At 49.2% G+C, this 24,285-nt stretch overlaps 1 protein-coding gene across 3 annotated transcripts in view; it reads left to right on the top strand.

The window, feature by feature from the left end:
* Positions 1-24,285, top strand: part of ZMAT4 (zinc finger matrin-type 4) — a 252,599-nt gene that overhangs the window by 183,182 nt on the left and 45,132 nt on the right. The window contains exon 6 of one of the 3 annotated variants that reach the window (XM_083514428.1): positions 7,727-8,138. The exons of the other annotated variants lie outside the window; for them this stretch is intronic. Within the exon in view, the coding sequence (XP_083370554.1) occupies positions 7,727-7,989 (263 nt within the window). The 3' untranslated portion in view covers positions 7,990-8,138. Of the gene's footprint in view, positions 1-7,726; positions 8,139-24,285 lie in introns of those variants that run through there. 3 annotated transcript variants of the gene reach the window in all.

Here is a 24,285-nt window from a genome sequence, read left to right as displayed (position 1 = left end):
CCAAAGTGCCCGGCAGTGGGCGCATCGTGCAGCTGCTGCAGTACCTTGGCGCGGAGTTCGTCTCCCGGCACGTAGATGGCCCCTTTACGTAAGAGCAATCCATCTCGCAGCTGGAACTCGTCGGTCGCTGCCGTGCCCCTGTGCACCTCTGCCATCTTTGCTTGCGCGAAGGAGTCATCCTGCAACGCTCGTCGCACCGCCTCCAGGTCAACTGTTGCCGCAGCGCACGCCCACACTGTCGGTGCGAAGATGTGCATGGCGGCCGCTGGCGTTGCCTCCTCCAGATACTGTGGCTTACGGGAGAGAGCATCCGCCATGATGTTGGTGTCCCCCGGGACATACTCTATTCGGAAGTCGAAGTTCGCAAAGAACTCAGCCCAACGTATCTGCCTCTGGTTCAGGAACTGTGCCGTGCGCCAGTGCTCCAGATTCTTGTGGTCCGTGCAGACCTGCACCGTGTGCTTGGCGCCGATCAGGAAGTGCCTCCACGCTTTGAATGCTGCATGAATGGCCAGCAACTCCCTGTCCCAGATGGTGTAGTTCTGTTCGGACTTGCTGAGCTTCCTGGAGCAAAACGCTCCCGGCCTCCAAACCCCCTGCGGGTCTTTCTGCAGCAGGACTGCTCCCACGGCCCTGTCCGAAGCGTCTGTCTCCACCCTCATCGGCCTGCTGGGGTTGACATGAAGCAGCTGCTCTTCCGACGCGAAGAGACGCTTGAGTGCCTGAAAGGACTGCTCCGCCTGCTCTGTCCAGATGAACTTCTTTTTCTTGGAGCTGAGCGTGTCCGTGATGGCCGCTGTCTGCATAGCAAAGCCTTTGATAAACTTGCGATAGAAGTTCGCGAAGCCGACAAACCGTTGGACCTCCTTCCGGTTGCGTGGGCTTTTCCAATCCAACACTGCTCGAACCTTGGCGCTGTCCATGGCGAGCCCCTTGTCAGACAACTTGTAGCCCAGGAAATCCACCTCCGTCACGTCGAATTGGCACTTCTCCAGCTTGGCGTAAAGCCTATGCTGCTGTAGCCTGCTCAGCACTTCCTTGACGTGTCTGTCATGCTCCTGCTGCGATTCCGAAAAGATCAGGATGTCATCCAAGAAACAGACGCACGTCTTGTAGAGGAGCCCCGCCAACACGTGATGCATGAAAGCTTGAAAAACGTGGGAGCCATTTTGCAATCCAAAAGGCATAACTCTATATTCGTAGGTGCCCAGGGGCGTGAACATGGCTGTCTTCCACTCATCTCCTTCCCGCATGCGAATGAGGTTGTACGCCCCTCGCAGGTCCAACTTGGTGAACACGCTGCCCTTCCGTACCTTTGCGAGGAGGTCGTCGATTCGGGGCATGGGGAAGTCCGATGGCTTGGTCACACTGTTCAAGGTGCGATAGTCCAATACAAGTCTTTTTTGGGGCGTGTCCCGCTTCTTAACAAAGAATACAGGACTGCCCCCCGCTGCCTTGGACTCTCGTATGAAACCGCGCTCCAAATTATGATCTATGAACTCTTTGAGTTCCTGCAGTTCGTCCTCAGACATGGAATACAGCTTCCCTTTGGGCAGCGCCGCCCCCGGCAGCAGGTCAATTTTGCAGTCATATGGTCTGTGGGGGGGGTAGCCTGTCTGCCTCCTTCTCGCAGAAAACCTCCAAAAATTCTGCGTACTTGTGGGGAACCGCTTGCAGCGTGCCTAGCTGCAGCTGTGACTCCTCTTCCTCTCCTTCCTGCCGGGGCACGATGCAGTGTTCAGCACAAAAGGAAGAGCCGAACGTCAGCTGCCTCTGGTACCAAGCCAGCGTCGGGCTGTGCTTGTCCAGCCAACTCATACCCAATACAATGGGCGTGTCCGATAGTTGAGTGACGTTGAAGCTGATGACTTCCCTGTGATTCCCAAGTCGCATCACCATTGGTGGCGTCTGCTTCACCACTTGCCCCCCTAGCAGCTCCCTGCCATCCACCGTGACAACCTGCAGGGGCAGCGTGGCAGGCAGCAACTGTATAGCGTGCCGGTCGACAAAGTCTTGCCCTATAAAGTCCGCATTGCTTCCTGAGTCAATGGTGATTGGCACGTCCATGGTGATTCCATTGGGCAGCTGGAGCGATGCGGTGAGCCTCACTACTGGCTTGGGCGGGAGGGGGTCCATGGGCTGTAAAATCTCTGGGGACTGCTTCACTGAGACGTCTGGCTGGGCCCCAGTGCCTCTTTCTCCAGCCAGACTCCGTCGTTTCCCTGCTGTGGTTCTCCTTGCTGCGTTGCTGCAGTTACCATTGCTGAGGCTGCAGTGTGCTTGTGGAGCCTCTGGGGACACTCTTTCGCCATATGCTGTGGATCATCGCAGATGTAACACTTCCTGTTCCCTCTAGGAGGCTTCGCTTTCACTGCTGCCGGTGCTAGGGCTCTGGCTGCTGACTGAGCCCTTGCACCTCCAACCTCCATAGGTTCCGCTCCTCCTGCTGGCGGAGGCGTGGATTGCGCACGCGCTGCTTCTCTGGGAAGGAAGGAGTAGCCCCTGGCTGGTTCGCCCCCTCCACGCCCTTCGTCCCTGCTCCACGGACGTTCTTCCAGCCGCACCCCCACCGCCAGCGCCCTCTGAATGATCTCCTGCGTGGTCCGGGGTCTCTCCCCCCTCGCAATTTCATCTTTAACCGCGCTGTGCAATCCCTCCCAAAACAGGTCTCTTACTGGAGCCGAATCTCTGTCCCATTCCAGGGCACTGACCAAAGCGAAAAAGCGGGCATGGTACTGCCTTACGCTGGCCCTCCCTTGCTTCAGTCCATGTATCTGCTTCCGAGCAAGATCCACGTCTATGCTTGATAAAAAGCACCCATCCATCGCTTTAATAAAGGCATCCGCATTTTGGAGCGCCGGATCCTTATCTCTCCACAAATTGCGCAGCCATGCTTTAGCATCTCCATGCAAATGGGACATGATGAATCCCATCTTCTCTTGCTCATCTCTAAAGTCTTTGTTCAGCAGTTGCAGTGCACACATTACATCTGCTCTAAAGTTGGGGTACTGTTGCAAATTCCCATCGAAGTGAGAGACTAGACCGCCTGTTCGTCTCCCCAACCCAATCCCCTCCGGTTTGGGTGTCAGTTGCCCTTGCTTCGTAAGCACTTCCAACCTGCCCTTGCTTCGTAAGCACTTCCAACCTGACTTCCAACCCCTGTAGGCGGCAGCTGCGTCCTCCTCTCTCTTCCTGGATGCAAGAGCCTCGGTATTCAGTCGTGTCACTGCTTCTCTGAGTTCCGCTATCTGCTGTTCGGCCGTCATGTTGTCTGCCGTTCGTGAGCTCGCTAGTAGGCACCCGCTTTCTCTCCTCTCCGTGAGGCCGTAGATGCCCACAATTTAAGAGACGGAGCTTACTGTCAGAGCTGCTCCCAGATCCTAGCTCACAGAGGATCACGCTAGCCAGCGATCATTAAGTAAAAGTCTTTATTGAGTTACAGTTTCCATTCTCACGCTGCTGCGTGCAACTCTACGTCTTATGCGTTAGATCGGCGAAGCTCCGTCTGAGTCTCCGCCCCTTGTACACCAACTTAATATCCTAGCCCTGCTCCACCTTTTCCGCCTGACTGTTCTCCTCTGGGTCCCTCTGCCCCCCGGGGTCTCTTCCTTCCGGGATTCTTCTGACGCCGACCCCCCGGACCCTCCTGTCTCCTTGCGCCGGGCTTTAGGACCTGGCTCCCTTTCCGGGCTGCCCACTGCGTCACTTTCCTGTGCATTTGAACTTGGCGCGCGCGCCCAACCTTCCACTTTCCGTCTGACCGTTTCTTCGCTCCCCGATGGAGGTGTGGCCACTCCTGACTCGTGCCCTCCCCCCTGTTGTGAGCTGCCAGCGCTTGATCCCTGGCGCCCTTCCTCTTCCCTGCTCTCTGGCGGTGACGCTGGTCCCGATTTCCAACTGCTCCTCTCTGAGTCCCCTCTGGCTCTATCTTCCTGGGGTGTCCCCCTAGGCTCCCCCCTTGTCCTGGCCACTGGTGCTCCTTTCTGTGAATCTTCTGATTCACTGGAAAGACTCGGAGATCTCGGGTCGTCGTCATCACTCATCTTTTCTTCTGCCTCCTCCCCCTCGCTCTCTGTTTCCTCCCTTGCCCTTGCCTCTGCTCCTGAACCCCTGACACATGCCTATTCATTTCAGTGGCTCGTCTCTGAACAGGACTAGCATTGGATACAACCCAATATACCAAATTAATGGGATCAGCTGACAGCCAGAGAAAAGTGAGCTGGCAAAGGGTGAGGTAGGAATTGGCATGCTGGACTTTGGCTGGAGAGACCTGGGTTCACACACCTGGTCAGTCGAGGGGGGTGGTTCATGGTATGACCTTGTACCAGTCCCTGAATGCAGCTGAATCCACTGGGAGTTACAGGATTCCTTTCAACTCTCACTCATTGCAAGGGGGCCTTAGGCAAGACAAATATTTCAGCCTCAGCTTCCTATGATTTCCCTACAGCAAGGGAAGAAATGTGGTTTAGAGGATGGGGATATGTAGTCACGGCAGCAGTCTGCTGACTGCATATAAGTCAACTTGCTTATGTGAATTGCTTCTTTGGGAGCACAAAGGTTCCTTGTGACCTTGCACCTTAGCCAATCCTAACCACAGCCCAGGCTATGGGGAGAGAATGTAGCTCTGTAGCAGAGTGTGTGTTTTACATGCAGAATGTCCCACTTTATCCTTGGTATCTCCAGGTAAAAAGACTAGGTAGTATGTGCTGTGAAAGCATGCAGTATTGGAATAGATGAACAGATAATCTAATCTGGAATAAGGCAGCTTCCTACTGCCCAGCACGGTGGGTGCTTGTGGCTCAAATGCAAAACAGGCAGAATCCAGGTCAGAAGTCCAGATCACACAAAGAGTAGACAGGACCTCAGAGAGTTCTAAAGGGTCCTGCTACAAAAGTTGCTGAGGATGCTGTCTCTGCTGGGTGGTAGATCCAACTGAAGCCAGGAGGAGATGGCTGGCAAGCACTCCAGGTCTCTGGGTCATTTCTGAATGTTGCTCTTCAATCTCTAGAATAACTTTGTTGTAACTTTACCCAAGAGTTTTTTCTTCCACTGGGTGTGCAGTGGCAATCCCCATGCAACTCTAAGTAAAGGTAAAGGGACCCCTGACCATTCGGTCCAGTCGTGACCGACTCTGGGGTTGCGGCGCTCATCTCGCTTTATTGGCCAAGGGAGCCGGCGTACAGCTTCTGGGTCATGTGGCCAGCAGGACTAAGCTGCTTCTGGCGAACCAGAGCAGCGCACGGAAATGCCGTTTACCTTCCCACCGGAGCGGTACCTATTTATCTACTTGCACTTTGACGTGCTTTCGAACTGCTAGGTGGGCAGGAGCAGGGACCAAGCAATGGGAGCTCACCCCATCGCGGGGATTCGAACCGCCGATCTTCTGATCGGCAAGTCCTAGGCTTTGTGGTTTAACCCACAGCGCCACCTGCTCCCCTCCTTTTAGGTGGATCTAAATTCCACCTCCTCCTCTTTACTGCTGGCATTATTGGTCTAATTTTAAAATTAACAGTGAACTGCTCAAGAGCATCAGATGCCACAATAAATTTACAAACAAATTGAGAGCAGCCTCAATTTGCAATCTTGTGAAATTTTGTTTATTACACCAAGTGCTAGTTCTGATGTAACACATCAAAATACAGATTGACCTTCCAAGAGACTTTTCAAGTTCATAAATTTAGACTCAGCTTTTGAAAGGAACTGGAAGGGAGGATGACCATTTATAAGACAAGATGCAGCTGTGGAAAACAAGATAGACCAATAAATCAAGCTGAATTCTCTCCAACATGATTGTCTCTATCATCAACAGGTATTTGAGAGGCTTTTACTGGAAGACAAGTTATGCTATGATCAGTTTGTTAGAATTCCTACTCCATGATTGCAGTCATGGGATTTTTGTCTATCACATGACGGTGTATGTTTTGACTCCACAGAGTGGGAAGTGACGGAGACAGGATGTTTGTGTTACTGTGTTCTATTGTCCTTTGTTCTTTCTCTTTGCTGTCTGATGCTAGAGAGAGAGGGAGCCATGTTGCAGTGCTCCGTGTATGTAAATAAAGTAGATTAGCCAAAATGCGGAGTTGCTGAGGTCTGTCATGCAAGCTGCGAAGACTCTGCGGATCCCTAAGTGTGCCAATGTCTGTTGTCATCAGTCGCTGTGATGTTCGGGCAGAAGAAAGCTTATGGAGCTCCCGAACGAACAACCAGGAGGGAGAGAACATGCCAGTCGGGCATGTGTCTCTGCCAGGATCCTACTCGAGAGTAGGATAAGCTCCTGACAACAGTCATGGGCCCAGGGATCAGGGCCACAGACCCAGTGCCAGCAGAGGAAGAACCGAGGACTGTTTTTGTCCCGGTTGGAGTCTCCTGGAACCAGCAGCATGAGGCAAGCCTCTTCTGAGACAAAAGCGGGGAAAGCTGCAAGGAGATAGTGAGTAAAGCCTGTGCCTAATAGCAAAAGTAAAAGGCAAGCCGGCAGAAGAAGGCTTTATAGCCATCTGATAAGAACAGCTTGGACTAAGCTGCAGAATGGACCTTTTGGAGGGGTAAAAAAAAAAAAAAAAATCCCAAGTCCCTGAGTTACATAGAGGGAATGCCTGATGCGGCAGGTCTTTCCCGAGAAAGTAGCCTTGATTTATGTGCCACAGAAGGGAGGACATACCCCGATGCTTATGAAGCTGGATTCGCACAGCGGCAAGCTTTGCCAAGGCAATAGCAGTTTGTGAAACATCAGCTATGGGGGAAGGAGCAATTTCCTGCAATGCTGCGTTGAAGTAGCAGGCATGAACTTTGAGAAGACAGGATTCTTCCTGTGAGTTTGGGAATGTGGGGGAGGAGTGATTTTGTTCCCAAAGCTGCAAAAGCAGTTTGATGCTGTGTCTGATGCCAACAGCCAGAGTGTGTGATCAGCAGGAATTTCATCTGCAACACACTTGGACATTCCAAGATGGCAACAGGCTATCTAGGATGCCAGAGAAGTTTGGAGAGGTGGACTTTGCTGTCTCCGATGCCCACATTATATGGGAGGCAATGGTTCCTGAAAGCAAAAGCTCCAGTTGTGTTTGGAGGCGTTTTAGAGGAAAATTGTTTCCTGTTCGGGGAGAGGACTCTCCAGAATGGAAGGAGAAGAAGGGGAACTGACTGTGACATCATCGCAACCATCACTGCAACCAGTGGAAAGCAGTGGAAAGTTTGTCCTGTGAGAAGTTTGGACAGATTCCAAAAGCCAGGAAGGTTTGCAGCATTTCTGACAGGTGACATGAAGTAAGGCCAGAGATACAGAGCTTCAGTGCAGAGATGGTGACTAACTGTTCCAGGGCAGAGGTGCAAGAATCTCTTGTGCTAGAATATGAAGCGAAGGCACAGCTTTGTGGAAGATGGGACTGGTTCACCAGGTGTACGCCACAGAAGGATTCGATCCACCAGTTGAGTGGAGATTTGTTGGGGGTACATAGCACCTGGATCGTAGAACTGAAAAGCTGTAACGCTGTGATGTCTAACATGTCTTTCATTCCAGGTCAAGAAGCCCAGCTGGTGCAGTGTGGCTGTTCTGTTTATGGCAACAAACAGAGTGAAACAACCCAGAAGAGCGAAAGCGACATTTTACATTGTGATGTTTATTGTGTAAATGGCTTGTTCTTGCTATGTTATAATGTTAACATAGGGGATGGTGGAATGGTTCAAGAGACATGTAATGTTTTGTCTGTTAACCATGTTTTTCATGCAGGTTGTAAGCATGAAGCTCCCAGATTGCTGCTGTCTGACATGAAGATGGTCAGATGTACCAGTGCTCAGGACAAAGCAAAGGGGGGAAGCAATATGGGTATTTTACAAAAGCACCCTATTGGTGATGATGACAGTGAAAAGGCAAACCCGGAAAAAGCCAAGATGCCAATGATTGGATCTGACATGTGGGTTCCAAAGTCACAGAGCGATATGCTCGGCAAACATAGTTTGCAAGGTCTTTCCCTGGATTCAGACAGTTTCTGATGGGAAATGTGACAAGATAAACCCGGAAAAAGCCAGGATGCCAATGGATGGGTCTGACATGTGGGTTGAGACATCACGAGGCAGGGAGCATAGATTCTTCCTGTGGTATGGAGGCTTGTACAGAGTACTAAAGCCTCATACCAAGCTGATTTTACTCATTGGGGATGTTGAGTGCAGAGCGGGGGGGGGGGGATGTGTGTATTTTCCTAGGCTACCCCATTGCCCCATAGATCAGTGTTTCCCAACCACTGTTCCGCGGCACACTAGTGTGCCGCGAGATGTTGCCTGGTGTGCCGCGGGAAAAATTAAAAAATTCGAAAGATTTTTTTTTATATAAGTCAAATTTTCGATTGGGGCGCCGTCACTAGATGACCCCTGGGGTTCCCTCCCTCCCTCCCGCTCTGCGCCTCCCTCCTCATCCTCCTCCAGGGAGGCCCTTCCTGGCTCTCGGCCAAGGCTTGGCGGCTGCCACTCACTCACTCGCTCGCCCACCTGTCCCTCCATCCCTGCACCCGGCCTCTCCCCCTCCGTCCCCGGCGCGGGGGCTGCCGGGATCCGTAGTCCCCTCGCCCTTGTGCTCCGCGCCCGCGCGGGGTGCACAAACTACGTTTCCCAGCGTGGCCTGGCGGGCCGGGCGTTTTGTTTGAAGCGCTCTTCTCCCGGCCATGGAATGAGCGCAGCGGCGGCGGCCGGGCGGGCAGGGGCTCTTCCGCGCAGACCCCGCGCAGCCTGCCTGCGCCCCCGCGGAGATCGGGCGGCAGGATGGAGCCCGGGGATCCCCGCGGAGGCGGAGCGGCGGAGGCTGCCCCCCAGGTAGGGCTGCGTCGGGGGGGGGGGGTATTTTTGCAATGCTGCATCCGCGCCGGAGGGGACGCATCGGACCGCGGGGAGACCCCTTGGCGGGCGTACAAGGCAATGCATGCGTGCAGGCGTTGCATGGAGTGCAGTGCAATGCAATGGCAACGCGGCGCCCTGCATGCATGCATGCAACTTCCACCGGCCTCCGGACTTGGCAGGTGAGGGGGGTCCCCAGTGGGCGGCAGAGAGAGCCGGGAGGGCGAAGGGGAGCCGGGGGGGAGCAGCGCTGCTCCCCGAGCCGAGCCCGGGGGGAAACTTCGGCGTCGTTGCGCCGGGTGTTGGAAGCGGAGGCTGGCGGGGGCCCCTCACCTGCAAAACCTGGTCGCCTCTCATATATTTCGTGCATTGCATTCATCGCCCACTTTCTCCTCCAAGGAGCTCCCGGGGGCGCGCGTGGTTCTCCCCGTGTTATCCTCGCAACAACAGCCCTGCGAGGTGGGTCAGGCGAGTGGCCCAAGGGAGCACCCAGGGATTGTCCTGGCCAGGTGGGGTGATTTGAACCCTGCTCTCTGCCCGGTCTTCGTCCTCATTTAGCCCCCACATGTGCATGACTGTGACTGAGGTTTTCCCCCTTCTTTGCTATGGTGTGAGTCTGTGCTGTTAATTAATGGGGTTCTGCCTTCGGAGAAGATGAGCCAGCCCTCAAGGAGGTGATTATGTAATTTGCTAGCAATTCATGTCCCTCCCGGCATGACGCTGCGCGCTGACGTCACGGGGCTGTAATGGTGGTGTGCCTCGAGATTTTTTTCATGAAACAAGTGTGCCTTTGCCCAAAAAAGGTTGGGAAACACTGCCATAGATACTAAGTCTGTTGCTGTTATAAACAGCAGGTGCACTGAGGTGAGTTCCACTGATACAGTGGAGGAGATGCGCGAGGTGCGCAGATCAGGAGGAGCTACAAAGGGTGAAATGCCCACCAGGTATGCTCAGGAGTTTGCTAACACAGCTGTTGCAGATTTAGATGTCTTGACACAGGTCTTGAAACCCAGTGTCTTGAAAGGGGTACAGGGTTTGTCCTCAAGGTACGGGAAACCACGCCCAAAGGCTGTAAGGGTAGACACTGTTTCTTCAGAGAGGCAAGAAACTAAGTGTGTCAATGTCTGTTGGCATTGGTCGCTGTGATGTTCGGGCAAAAGAAAGCTTATGGAGCTCCCGAACGATCGACCAGGAAGGCACGTGTCTCTGCCAGGGTCCTATTCAAGAGTAGGATGAGCTCCTGACACAGTTTTGATGTTGTGCAGGAACATGTACATCAAGTTGTGCAGGAACATGTACATCAGCTGCTAAATGAATGTTCACTGCAGCTAAGATTGTCATTGGTGTCATCATACAGTGTGGGGGAGGGGGAGCACAAACAGGTTCTTAAATAATGTGCCCAGGGGGACAAGTTGTGTTTTCTTTTGTTTCATGTGCCTTTGTTTTGAAGATGTGTGGAACTTGATTTCTAGGAGAACGGGGGAACGTAACAAGGGAAAATGATGGAAAAGCTTAAGCATGGGAAATTATATAAAGAAACAGAAAAACTGGAGATATAGTTATCGTTACTAATATCATGGTTTGGAAGAATATTGGTGATTAAGTATACATTGCCAAAATATTATTTATCCCTCTATTAGTGTCACCACTGATGTTGGTAAAATGTCAGAAACTGATATTACATTTCAAACATAGTAGGTTATTAAATTAAATAATGGTTCTCAAACAATAGAATTCTAGAAGCAGAAGAATTATGATAAAAAGGAAATTCAAAAATTTGTTGTGGTACAAAGGTTTCTCAGAAAACATTTTGTGAAAAGTACTCTATTCATTATAAAATGTTTCACATGGAATTAAAAACCAGATTTGTCCAGGATGATCATCGTTAACTACACTATGTCATAATGATTTTTTGAACCCTATAAACCATATATCATAAAGACACCACAATCTCCACTGTGCCTCATTTCCAAAAGGAAATATGAACTCTGGGAAAGCGCCTGGAACCCCTGGAATCTGGCACTACTCAGAGATGGGAGTGGAAGGCAACAATATTTTTGCTTCTACTTTATCCTTTGTCTAATCCTTTATTCAGCTGGGACTGCCTCCATCCATTTTCAAACAGGGGGATTAAATAATCTGGGTTGAGTTGTTTTTTTTAATGATGTTTATTGAGAATTTTAAAGTTACAAAGAAAGAAGAAAGAAAAGACAAGAGAAGGAGAAGAAGAAATAAAGTAGATAAACATAACAATTAAACAATACAGATCAATAAAAACCAAAGTCAAAAAAAAGTAACAAAACACACAATACATCTAAATCAAAAAACAAAAATTAACAAACAACTAAAAAACAAGTCTAATATTCCCATATCGTTAACTTTCATTAACTTATTTCAACGACCTCCTCACACCTCCTTTTTTTTTGTATTCTAGTTGTTAATTATCTCAGCAAATCCTTTCCATCTTTCACAATATTCTGTCATTTAAATTTCCTTAATCTATTTTAACCTTATCTTACCTAAAAAACTCTAAAACTTAAAACTTATATATACCAAATTCTTTTAACCATAACATATTCTTTCATAATTCTCTTTGACATTTCTGCTAAGGCCAAATAATTTCATTCCAACATTTTTCTAATACTCATTCATTTTACAATACTTTTCTAAATAAATTTTGAAACTTTCTTCCAATCTTCATCCATCGTCTCTTCTTCCTGGTCTCGGGTTTTGTCAGTCCTTTCTTGTCTATCTAGTCCATCAACCTGGTGCTCTTATGTCTGAGGCTCTTAAATCTTTTCCATGTGCCTTCTGCAGGTCTTCTTCTTGTTTATACCTGCCCTTTACTTCATCTTTTGTTGATCTTTTTCTTGTTTTCTTTCCTTTCTCATTGGGGGGGTAGGTCTTGGGAGGACTCCAATCCAAAAGTATCTCCATCTCTCCTCAGCAGATCAGCTCATTCCCCACAGTCCCATTCCCCACAGTCAACACTGTAATCCAAAAAATATTTAAAAGCATGTTTCAAAGTCTTTCCAAAATTAAGAGCCCTCACAACTCCAGACCCCCCCTGGTCCACTCCAGATTCGAACTTCAAGAACAGCGGCTTATACTCCTGCAAGGCCTCGGATCTCTCCATTTGTGTTATTTGAGGTTCAACAACAACCTCCTCCATTTTCTTCTGCCCTTGCGCTTGCCCTATCAAAACAGATTCCTGAGCTGGTTCCTGAATGGTTTCTGTATGGGTATTCGCCGTTTGTCCAAAGTTTTTAACTGCAACAGTCATCAAATCCATCTTCTCATGCATCTGCTCCAGCAAGGCACTTGTCTTGCAAAAAGCAAGCACCAAGACTTCTTGTAAACACATTTTTTCCCCCAAGGTTAGGTCTCACGATCCTAATCATACAGCTGTGAGGTCCCCAGATCAGCTCCGGCAACAAATTAACAAGCTCCCTCTAGAGGAGACAATTTCTATTTGTATCCATCTTTTAAAAGCAGGACCAACAAGGAAAAATTACTTTCACTTTTCAAATACTTTGTTTCTTTTGATTGCAAGAATCAGCATTGGGATCAATATATTTCTCTCTCTCTCTTTTTTTTTTACTATCTGTCAAAAGACGTTCCGTTCACAGTCGATGAGCTTTCCCCATAAATTTCTGTCTCTGACACCCCGTTCCCAGGTTTGAGACGGTGGAAAATTTGTCTTTCTTTACTCTCTCTCCTGCAGGCTTAAACAGTTAAAAATCCCCCTCTTTTCTCCTGCTTCCAAGAGGGGTTTTGGTGGTGATGAATGAAGAAAATTTAGAACTTTATATACGACTTTCCAGACTTTAGCTTACAAAGTTTTTGCTTCAATCTATTTACAAAAAATGGGAGGCGGACTTCCTGTTTAGAACCTTCCCGTTTCGGTGCCAAATTGAAATATTTCTTAATACTTAATCCAATTTTCCGTTCTACTCACGGGTACTTGTTTAGAGTCCAATTGTCCACAGGAAAAAGTCAGCGCTCTCCGGCAACGGCTGTGCGGCTTCACTCAGTAAAAGTAGCGGTTGATTCAAAACACCGCGCCACTCACCTCACGTCTCTTCGGACCCCCCCCCAAAAGGGTTTCCCTGCAAGTAGGGGAGGCGCTCCTGGTGTCAGCTGAATCCCACGTTCCCAGGCTTCTTCCGCCTGGAATTTTTAAAGGGTCTCTGCCTTCGCCGTGGCGGCAAGACCCGATTTTCACGGAGCGGGTTCCTCTCTGTCAGAGGAACTCCGCCATTGCCGATGGCGCTGTCCCGGAAGTCCTTGAATTTTTATTTTCAGAATGAAACCTGCTTGTGAAAAAGTAGCTTTCAGTGGCATAAAATATGCAATAGGTCTAGATTTGTGTTTTGATTAGGTAGAGAAAAAAACAAAATCTCAGCATGCACTCAATGAGCCTGAGTGTGAGTGACCAGCCCCACATGTGGCCCCTGCAGCAAAAACTGTTCTCAGCCATCAAATGAGAAGTCCTTTGCACTGTTGAGCATTTAACCTTGCTTCCTCCCTTGTTCCTCACCTCTTGCTAAATAATTGGTGCATCTAACTCCCCTTAATGTGAGACATAGGTGTGTGTGTTTTAAAATCCTAAAGCTTGTAAGGGAGAGGAGGTAGGGGGAAGGAGAACATTACTGAATATTACAATATAAATCCTGTTGAGACATTACAAATCCCCACATGGTCTGAGATGCATTTCAGATGACTCAACCAGCAGGGGATGGATAATCAAATATGCCTCTACAAAGAAATAAACTATACAACAGAGACTATCAAGGAACTGGAGGTATGCATGAGGCATATTTGAGAGTGTGCATGAAAAATAAACAGAAGCATCTCAGACTCATTATGCGCCTGAAATTTGCCAGAGGCTGAGGCCCTGCTATATTGCAGAGAGGATTTGCTAGGGGAGGGTTGCAGGGAGACTGCAGGAGAAGGGAAAGAGGGCTGGAATCTGGAATTAAGCAGCCAGACACTTTGACATCTCCCACCCACACTCCTGGGGTAGCAGAGGCGGAGATGTTAAGATGACATGAGATATGCTCTTTTGGGTGAATGTGCCTGTATTAATCCTGAAGCACTGAGGACAGAGGCCAAATTCTAGGGTAATTTAGAGCTGAGCTGAAGCTTTTGGAAACAAAGGGGAGGGAGCATGAAGGAAAGGAGGAAGAAATTGGCGGAGGACCAGGACGAAAAAATGTTTTAAAATTCAGGGTTAGGAGATTTACTTAGACAAGTGATGATGGCACCAGCTTGCTCCCCGCCCCTTCTTCTTTTGTTTGAACTTAATCGCTCTGCTGCTGTAAAGTAATGATGGCTAACTGCATGCTATTTCCAGTATCAGAGCAGGCATGCATTTGAATATGATTTCTTGGGAATCACAAGTGGAAAGAGTCCTAGTGTGCTCAAGTTTGACTTGCAGGCTTCCCATAGACCACTGGTTAGCCACTGTGAGACGGCATCCGCTGGTGGTGCAGCTGCTGCTGCCTCCACTATAGCTGGGTCTCTGCAAGGCCATCATGCACTGGAATGGCAATGGGAGCTGCAGGTGCCTTCCCAGGATCGGTGGCCAACTAGAATGAAATATTGCGGGGGCCCAGGTAAGCCCCACCCCACAAAATCAATCACATTATATGGTGCATGCACACTATTTGAATGGCAATGCCCATCAACTTTGCAGGGGTCCGCCACTTCGTGACCCCCTGGACCAGAGCACGCCAGGCACTTCTGTCTTCCACTGTCTCCCGCAGTTTGGTCAAACTCATGCTGGTAGCTTCGAGAACACTATCCAACCATCTCGTCCTCTGTCGTCCCCTTCTCCTTGTGCCCTCCATCTTTCCCAACATCAGGGTCTTTTCCAGGGAGTCTTCTCTTCTCGTGAGGTGGCCAAAGTATTTGAGCCTCAGCTTCAGAATCTGTTCTTCCAGTGAGCACTCAGGGCTGATTTCCTTAAGAATGGATAGGTCTGATCTTCTTGCAGTCCATGGGACTCTCAAGAGTCTCCTCCAGCACCATAATTCAAAAGCATCAATTCTTCGGCGATCAGCCTTCTTTATGGTCCAGCTCTCACTTCCATACTGGGAAAACCATAGCTTTAACTATATGGACCTTTGTCGGCAAGGTGATGTCTCTGCTTTTTAAAAATATATATATATAATTTTTATTAACCAGCCAATCAAATCAAATTAAATCACATCACATAAATTCCGAATTACAAAGCCGAATTTTAAATTTTGTTGGGGGGACCCATATTTCAAGATCCGAAGGGGGATTCTGATCATTTTCTTGCTACTGCATTAATGTCCAAATCAGACCAAATCAGTCCAAACAGAGTTCATAATTCTATCCAGTCTTATCTTGCTGTTTCAACATCACATCTTGTTCATATATTTTCTCTTTTTTCTTTATGATCTCTTCTGATAGTCTCCTTAAGCCGATAAACACCAACATTAATCCTGTGTGAATTTTTCCGTTCTTCCAATCCTTAAATCAAGATGGTTTCCATATATCATCACCTTCATAGATAACATCACTCTTTCCATCATTAATCTCGCAAAACTGTCGCTCTTAAGTCCTCTGAGGAATTTCACCCACAATATAAAAGCAGCTCTATTTCCCTATTTCTCCTCCCAGACTCAAGACCTCCGACAGAACTTCCCAATATGGCGACGGCATTTTTAACTGCGTCATTCCAGAGCTCTTGTACATTCCATGCTCTTCTTAAAACATGCTTTGGTTCGAAAGTTTATCTCCACACAGTCTTAAATCCACAGCTTAAGTCCTTAAAACGACATTTCTGACTCGTGAGGGGAGGGGATTCTTGTTTAATCACATAAGGAAAGAAAGGAAAGTTTTTTCCCCCTCCCCCATCAGTCATTTGCCATACCGTATCTTGGCGTATCTTCTCATGATTTATTCTTGTCTTGTTTTATCAGAGATCTCTTCTGTTAGCAGTCTTTACTCCCCCTCCTGCCTTGAAATATGTGCATTCCTTCATCCAAATTGTTTCTTTTGAAGTTCTTGCAGCTAGTGGCGTGGATGTGTGTGTTTCTTTGTGGCTGATTAGCTGCTCTCGCTGTGCAAAGGTCAGAGGGGGCAGGGTTTCTGTTGAGGCAGGTGATTAGCTGTGGGAGGAGCTTATCAGAGCTTGCAGGGCAGCAATTGAAGAAGGAGCAAAAAGGGTTTTCGTGTGTGTGTGTGTGTTTCTTTGTGGCTGATTAGCTGCTCTCCCTGTGCAAAGGTCAGAGGGGGCAGGGTTTCTGTTGAGGCAGGTGATTAGCTGTGGGAGGAGCTTAACAGAGCTTGCAGGGCAGTGGCGTGCGCCTAGCGGCGTGCACAGTTTGAGTTATTTGGGGGAAGTTATTTGTCCTGTCTTCACGCTTTTTATGATGGAGGACCGCTCTAGCCACCCCCAACGACACGTTCTCAAGATGGAGGGGGAGAGAACAGCTGCAGTCGCCTGCGGTTCCTGCGTAATGTTTGCCATCTTGCCAAAGGTTGCAGGCAGCTTTACCTGCAGCAATTGCATGTTGATTGCCCTCTTAAAAGACAAAGACCAGCAACTGGAAGAACTTGTAGCTACGCTCCAAGAATTAGAGAGCTGGAGCTCTTCTTGGAAGCAACAGAGCACACCGTCTCCACCAAGGAGGTGACAGGGGACTCCCCTGAGAAGGAGGCTAGTTCACCAACACAGGAGCCAGATATATGGAGAAACGTGACTCAAATACGTAGGAGGCCCAGGGTTCGCTCTGATTGTTTAGAAATACACAGTCACTTTGAGGTTCCCTCCCCTAGCATGGAAGACAAAGAGCAGACTCCATTTGAGGATCTCTCCCTCATTACAGTCGATCAGGTATATGAAGACTAGCAGCAAAGTCAGTCCTCAGGGAATGTGCAGGCGACCTTGGAACGGACAGCTCATGGAAGAACCCCAACCAAACCTAAGAGGAGCCGTGTAGTGGTGATAGGGGATTCCCTACTGAGGGGAACAGAAGCAGTGATCTGTGGGCCTGACAAGATGTCTCGGGAAGTGTGCTGTCTCCCCGGGGCTAAGATCCAAGATGTAACTGAACGACTGCAAAACCCACTGACAAATACCCCTTCCTCTTGGTTAGTGTGGGAACCAATGACACTGCAAGCAATAGCCTCCAGAAGATCAAAAGAGACTACGAGGCTGTGGGCAGGAAATTGAAGCAATTAAATGCACAAATTGTCATCTCATCTGTCCTCCCAGTTGAACGATGTGGCCCAGGGAGAGAGGGAAAAATAGTGGAAGTGAACAGCTGGCTTCGCAAATGGTGTAAACAGGAACGGTTTGGATTCTTAGATCACGGACTGCAGTTTCTTGAAGATGGACTTCTGGCAAGCGATGGGCTGCACCTCACAACGGCTGGGAGAAATGTTTTTGCCAAAAATCTCAGAAACCTCATCAGGAGGGCTTTAAACTGACTAATGTGGGGGAGGGAGACAGTGCTCCTGAAGGTAGGAGTCTATCAATTGATGAAAATGATCATCCAAATGTCATAGACCAAATGGAGCAAACAGCACGCAGACCTAGTGGTGGGAGGAAAAAATCCTTAAATAAGAGACACGGGGGAATGATTAATGGACTTCAATGTCTGTACACTAATGCGCAAAGCATGGGAAATAAACAAGATGAGCTTGAGCTCTTGGTACAGCAAACTAAATATGACATAATAGGCATCACTGAAACCTGGTGGGATAAGTCCCACGATTGGAATGTAATAATGGAGGGATACAATCTATTTCAGAGAAACAGACCAGACAAGAAAGGAGGACGAGTGGCGTTATATGTCAGGGATGTGTATACCTGTGAAGAGATCCAAGATTTAGAACCTCAAAGCCAAAGTGAGAGCATTTGGGTCAAAATTAAGGGAGAGAAGAATAACAGTGACCTCATTGTGGGAGTTTACTATAGATCCCCAAGCCAAACGGAGGACATAGATGATGCCTTCCTGGAACAGATGGCCAAGCATGCAAAAAGAAGGGAGAAAGTAGTAATGGGGGACTTCAATTACCCGGATATTTGTTGGATGTCAAACTCAGCCAAGAGCATAAGGTCAAACAGATTCCTCACTGGCCTTGCAGACAACTTCATTGTCCAGAAAGTGGGAGAAGCAACAAGAGGAACAGCCATTTTAGATCTGGTCCTAACCAATGTTGATGACCTGGTTAGTGGGGTAAATGTGGAAGGATCATTAGGCGCGAGTGATCATGCTCTTCTGAAGTTTACTATACAGCGGAAAGGAGCAGCCAAGCATACTAGGACTCAATTTCTTGACTTTAAGAAAGCCGACTTCATAAAACTTAGGGAAGTGCTGGATGAGATCCCATGGACAGTAATACTAAAAGGAAAGGGAGTTCATGATGGCTGGGAGTTTGTTAAAAGGGAGGTAGTAAAAGCACAACCTCAGGCAATACCAATGAGACGGAAACATGGGAGGTGCCTAAAGAAGCCAGGGTGGCTATCTAAGGAACTTTTAACTGAGTTAAGATTTAAAAAGGATGTGTACAAAAAATGGAAAAGGGGGGAAACCACCAAAGAGGAATTCAAACAAATAGCCAGCATGTGTAGACACAAAATCAGAATAGCTAAAGCACAGAATGAACTCAGGCTTGCTAGAGAGGTTAAAAGCAACAAAAAAGGCTTTTATGGGTATGTTTGTAGCAAAAGGAAGAACAAAGAAACAGTGGGGTCACTCAGAGGAGAAGATGGTGAAATGCAAACAGGGGACACAGAAAGGGCTGAACTCCTCAATGCCTTCTTTGCCTCAGTCTTCTCCGATAAAGAAAACAATGCCTGACCTGAAGAATTTGGAGCTAATGATTCAGCAACGGAAACACAGCCCAGAATAACTAAGGAGATAGTGCAAGAATACTTGGCTAGTTTAGATGTATTCAAGTCTCCAGGGCCAGATGAACTGCATCCAAGAGTATTAAAAGAACTGGCAGATGTGATCTCAGAACCACTGGCAGTCATCTTTGAGAATTCCTGGAGAACAGGCGAAGTCCCGGCAGACTGGAGGAGGGCAAATGTTGTCCCTATTTTCAAAAAGGGGGAAAGAGAGGACCCAAATAATTATCGCCCAGTCAGTCTGACATCAATACCATTTCTTCCCCTTCTATTTGCCAGTAGGTGATGGGACCAGTGGCCATGATCTTCGTTTTTGTTGATGTTGAGCTTCAAACCATATTTTGCGCTCTCCTCTTTCACCCTCATTAAAAGGTTCTTTAATTCCTCCTCACTTTCTGCCATCAAGGTTGTGTCATCTGCATATCTGAGGTTGTTGAATCCCCCCCCCCCCCCCGCAATCTTAATTCCGGCTAGGGATTCATCCAGCCCAGCCTTTCGCATGATGAATTCTGCATATAAGTTAAATAAGCAGGGAGACAATATACAGCCTTGTCGTACTCCTTTCCATATCCATGTTGTTCCATATCCAGTTCTAACTGTAGCTTCTTGTCCTACATAGAGATTTCTCAGGAGACAGATGAGGTGATCAGGCACTCCCATTTCTTTAAGAACTTGCCATAGTTTGCTGTGGTCGACACAGTCAAAGGCTTTTGCATAGTCAATGAAGCAGAAGTAGATGTCTTTCTGGAACTTTCTAGCTTTCTCCATAATCCAGCGCATGTTTGCAATTTGGTCTCTGGTTCCTCTGCCTCTTCTAAATCCAGGTTGCACTTCTGGGAGTTCTCGGTCCACATACTGCTTGAGCCTACCTTGTAGAATTTTAAGCATAACCTTGCTAGCGTGTGAAATGAGTGCAATTGTGCGGTAGTTGGAGCATTCTTTGGCACTGCCCTTCTTTGGGATTGGGATGTAGACTGATCTTCTCCAATCCTCTGGCCACTGCTGAGATTTCCAAACTTGCTGGCATATTGAATGTAGCACCTTAACAGCATCATCTTTTAAAATTTTAAATAGTTCAGCTGGAATACCATCACTTCCACTGGCCTTGTTATTAGCAGTGCTTTCTAAGGCCCATTTGACTTCACTCTTCAGGATGTCTGGCTCAAGGTCAGCAACCACACTACCTGGGATGTACGAGCCATCCATATCTTTCTAGTATAATTCTTCTGTGTATTCTTGCCACCTCTTCTTGATGTCTTCTGCTTCTGTTAGGTCCTTACCACTTTTGTCCTTTATTATGGTAATCTTTGTACAAAATGTTCCTTTCATATCTCCAATTTTCTTGAACAGATCTCTGGTTCTTCCCATTCTGTTGTTTTCCTCTATTTCTTTGCATTGCTTGTTTAAGAAGGCCTTCTTTTCTCTCTTTGCTATTGTTTGGAAATCTGCATTCAATTTCCTGTATCTTTCACTATCTCCCTCGCATTTTGCTTGCCTTCTCTCCCCCACTATTTGTAAGGCCTCGTTGGACAGCCACTTTGCTTTCTTACATTTCCTTTTCATTGGGATGGTTTTCGTTGCTGCCTCCTGTATAATGTTGCGAGCCTCCATCCATAGTTCTTCAGGCGCTCTGTCCACCAAATCTAAATCCTTAAACCTGTTCCTCACTTCCACTGTGTATTCATAAGGGATTTGACTTAGATCGTATTTTACTGGCCCAGTGGTTTTCCCTACTTTCTTCAGTTTAAGCTTGAATTTTGCTATAAGAAGCTGATGAACTGAGCCACAGTCAGCTCCAGGTCTTGTTTTTGCTGACTGCATAGAGCTTCTCCATCTTTGGCTGCAGAGAATATAATCAATCTGATTTTGATGCTGCCCATCTGGTGATGTCCATGTGTAGAGTCGTCTCTTGTGTTGTTGGAAAAGTGTGTCACTGATTTTAGCTTTCGCTAATTCTTCCAAAATCTATAACAATATCTTTGTACCAGGCAAAAACATTCCTCTTCTCCCAGGCTTCTGGCTAATTAGACAATAAAAGGTAAAGGGATCCCTGACCATTAGGTCCAGTAGTGACCGACTGTGAGGTTGTGGCGCTCATCTCGCTTTATTGGCCAAGGGAGCCGGCATTTGTCCGCAGCTTGTGGCCAGCATGACCAAGCTGCTTCTGGCGAACCAGAGCAGTGCACGGAAACGCCGTTTACCTTCCCGCCAAAGCGGTACCTATTTATCTACTTGCCCTTTGATGTGCTTTCGAACTGCTAGGTTGGCAGGAGCAGGGACCGAGCAACGGGAGCTCACCCCGCCACGGGGATTCGAACCGCCGACCTTCTGATTGGCAAGTCTTAGGCTCTGTGGTTTAACCCACAGAGCTACTTGCGTCCCTTCAATTAGACAATCTGTGGCCTATTAAAATGGGGGTGGGGTTAATTGTTTCTGTTTGTTACTATGCTATGTATTTTTGTCTTTTTTATATATCTAAACTGCCCTGTGATCCTCAGATGAAGGGTAGTTTAGACATTTAATACAGAATAATAAATAAATAATATGCCACACAGCCAGAGACAAGCAAGGAAGTGAGGGCTTCTCTACACTTCCTCTCATCCCAATGCTTTTCCATGGGGAAAACCACTCTCCAGCGCTCAGTCAAAGTAAACAGCAATTCAGGTTTTCTCCAGTTTGCTGTGATTTAGCACTGAGAAGTGGGTTTTCCTTGGGAAATAAGATATATATCCACTCATCTTGACTAAGCTGGCTGAGCACTGGCTAAACCATGATGGGAGATTTATGCCAGCATACAGTGGTACCTCTAGTTGCAAATTTAATTCATTCTGGAGGTCCGTTCTTAACCTGAAACTGTTCTTAACTAGAGGCATGCTTTTGCTAATGGGGCCTCTTGTTGTCGCTGCACCGCTGGCACACCATTTCTGTTCTCATCCTGTGGCAAAGTTCTCTACTCAAGGTAACTCTTCCAGGTTAGCAGAGTTTGTAACCTGAAGCATTTGTAACCTGAGGCGTTTGTAACTCGAGGTAGCACTGTATCTCCAGCTCAGCTGGGTTTGGAGACTTATGCTGGCATAGCACAGCTGAGACAGAGATCGACAGGATCCTAATATGCTCAGCCCAGTAGATCTGAGCTCAAAATTGGGCACTTAGATCTTCTTTTTTACCCTAATGGAAGAGATAAATGGTGGAAATGCAACAACTGCCTGAACATTAAAGCTCATGTTAAATTATTAAATGCAGTAGGACAGAAATTCTGACTTTTTAAATCTACAGAGAGATGACTAAAACAGTGTGTTACCTGCAGAAAACTTTAGAACAGTTTTGCATCCGTGTTTTGAGTATTCATGCCTAAAAGATGCCCATAGGCTCTATTTACTGCAATTCAGCAATTCACAGAATACACACAAGCTCCAGGGTCCTCTGAGTCATCTGAGACAAACCTTTAGATTAAGAAACATACAGTGGTACCCCGCAAGACGAATGCCTCGCAAGACGGAAAACCCGCAAGACGAAAGGGTTTTCTGTTTTGGAGGCGCTTCGCAAGACGAATTTCCCTATGGGCTTGCATCGCAAGACGAAAGCCCATAGGGAAATGCTGGCTGTCAGGAGCAAAGACTTTCGCCCACAGCCGGCCTTCAGAAGAGGACCTCTTCTGAAGGCCGGCGGGGGGCAAAAGTCTTTGCTCCCCCCTGCCTGCCTCCCCCCCGCCTGCCCCGGGCGATCTTAAAATGCTGGCGGGCGGGAGCAAAGCGTTCGCTGCCGACCCCCAGCATTTTAAAATCTCCAAGGGACAGCAGAGAAGTCTCTGTCCCGGGGAGATTTTAAAATGCTGGGGGTCGGGAGCGTTCGCTGCCGACCCCCAGCATTTTAAAACGCTGTTCCGAAGCGGGGGGCGGGAACAGCTGCCCCATCCGCCCCACTTCGGAACGATGTTCCGAAGGGGGGAGGGGGGCGGGAACAGCTGCCCCATCCGCCCCACTTCGGAACGATATTCCGAAGGGGGGAGGTGGGGCGGGAACAGCTGCCCCAGCCGCCCCACTTCGGAACGATGTTCCGAAGGGGGGAGGTGGGGCGGGAACAGCTGCCCCAGCCGCCCCACTTCGGAACGATGTTCCGAAGGAGGGAGGGGGGGCGGGAACAGCTGCCCCATCCGCCCCACTTCGGAACGATGTTCCGAAGGAGGGAGGGGGGGCGGGAACAGCTGCCCCATCCGCCCCACTTCGGAACGATGTTCCGAAGGAGGGGGGGGCGGGAACAGCTGCCCCATCCGCCCCACTTCGGATCGATGTTCCGAAGGAGGGAGGGGGGGCGGGAACAGCTGCCCCATCCGCCCCACTTCGGAACGATGTTCCGAAGGAGGGAGGGGGGGCGGGAACAGCTGCCCCATCCGCCCCACTTCGGAACGATGTTCCGAAGGGGGGAGGGGGGGCGGGAACAGCTGCCCCATCCGCCCCACTTCGGAACGATGTTCCGAAGGGGGGAGGTGGGGCGGGAACAGCTGCCCCATCCGCCCCACTTCGGAACGATGTTCCGAAGGGGGGAGGTGGGGCGGGAACAGCTGCCCCATCCGCCCCACTTCGGAACGATGTTCCGAAGGGGGGAGGTGGGGCGGGAACAGCTGCCCCAGCCGCCCCACTTCGGAACGATGTTCCGAAGGGGGGAGGTGGGGCGGGAACAGCTGCCCCAGCCGCCCCACTTCGGAACGATGTTCCGAAGGGGGGAGGTGGGGCGGGAACAGCTGCCCCAGCCGCCCCACTTCGGAACGATGTTCCGAAGGGGGGAGGTGGGGCGGGAACAGCTGCCCCAGCCGCCCCACTTCGGAACGATGTTCCGAAGGGGGGAGGGGGGGCGGGAACAGCTGCCCCATCCGCCCCACTTCGGAACGATGTTCCGAAGGGGGGAGGTGGGGCGGGAACAGCTGCCCCAGCCGCCCCACTTCGGAACGATGTTCCGAAGGGGGGAGGTGGGGCGGGAACAGCTGCCCCATCCGCCCCACTTCGGAACGATGTTCCGAAGGAGGGAGGGGGGGCGGGAACAGCTGCCCCATCCGCCCCACTTCGGAACGATGTTCCGAAGGGGGGAGGTGGGGCGGGAACAGCTGCCCCAGCTGCCGGGCTTCGTAGCGCTGCTGCGAAGCCGGGCGGGGGGGTGGGAACACCTTCTGAAGGCGGGCAGGGGGCGAAAGTCTTTGCTCCCCCCTGCCTGCCTTCCCAGGGGCTTTTAAATCGCCCCGGACAGCGGAGAAGTCCTCCGCTGTCCGGGGCGATTTTAAAATGCCGCCCGCCAGCATTTTAAGATCGCCCGGACAGCGGAGAAGTCCTCCGCTGTCCCGGGGTTTTTTTAAATTCCGGTGGGTGGGAAGAAAAGCCCTCCCCCCCCCCCCAGCCTTCAGAAGAGGTCCGGGGACAGACTGTCCCCGGACCTGGCCTGAAGGTGGTTTCCCTAGGAACGCATTAATTGATTTTCAATGCATTCCTATGGGAAACCGGGCATCGCAAGACGAAAAACCCGCAAGACGAAGAGAATTGCGGAACGAATTAATTTCGTCTTGCGAGGCACCACTGTAT

This window comes from Podarcis liolepis (genome assembly GCF_965112155.1).
Source record: "Podarcis liolepis genome assembly, chromosome: 7".
Classification (NCBI taxonomy): domain Eukaryota; kingdom Metazoa; phylum Chordata; class Lepidosauria; order Squamata; family Lacertidae; genus Podarcis; species Podarcis liolepis.
The sequence above is the reverse complement of the archived record's forward strand: the minus strand, read 5'-3'. Positions and strand labels throughout refer to the sequence as shown.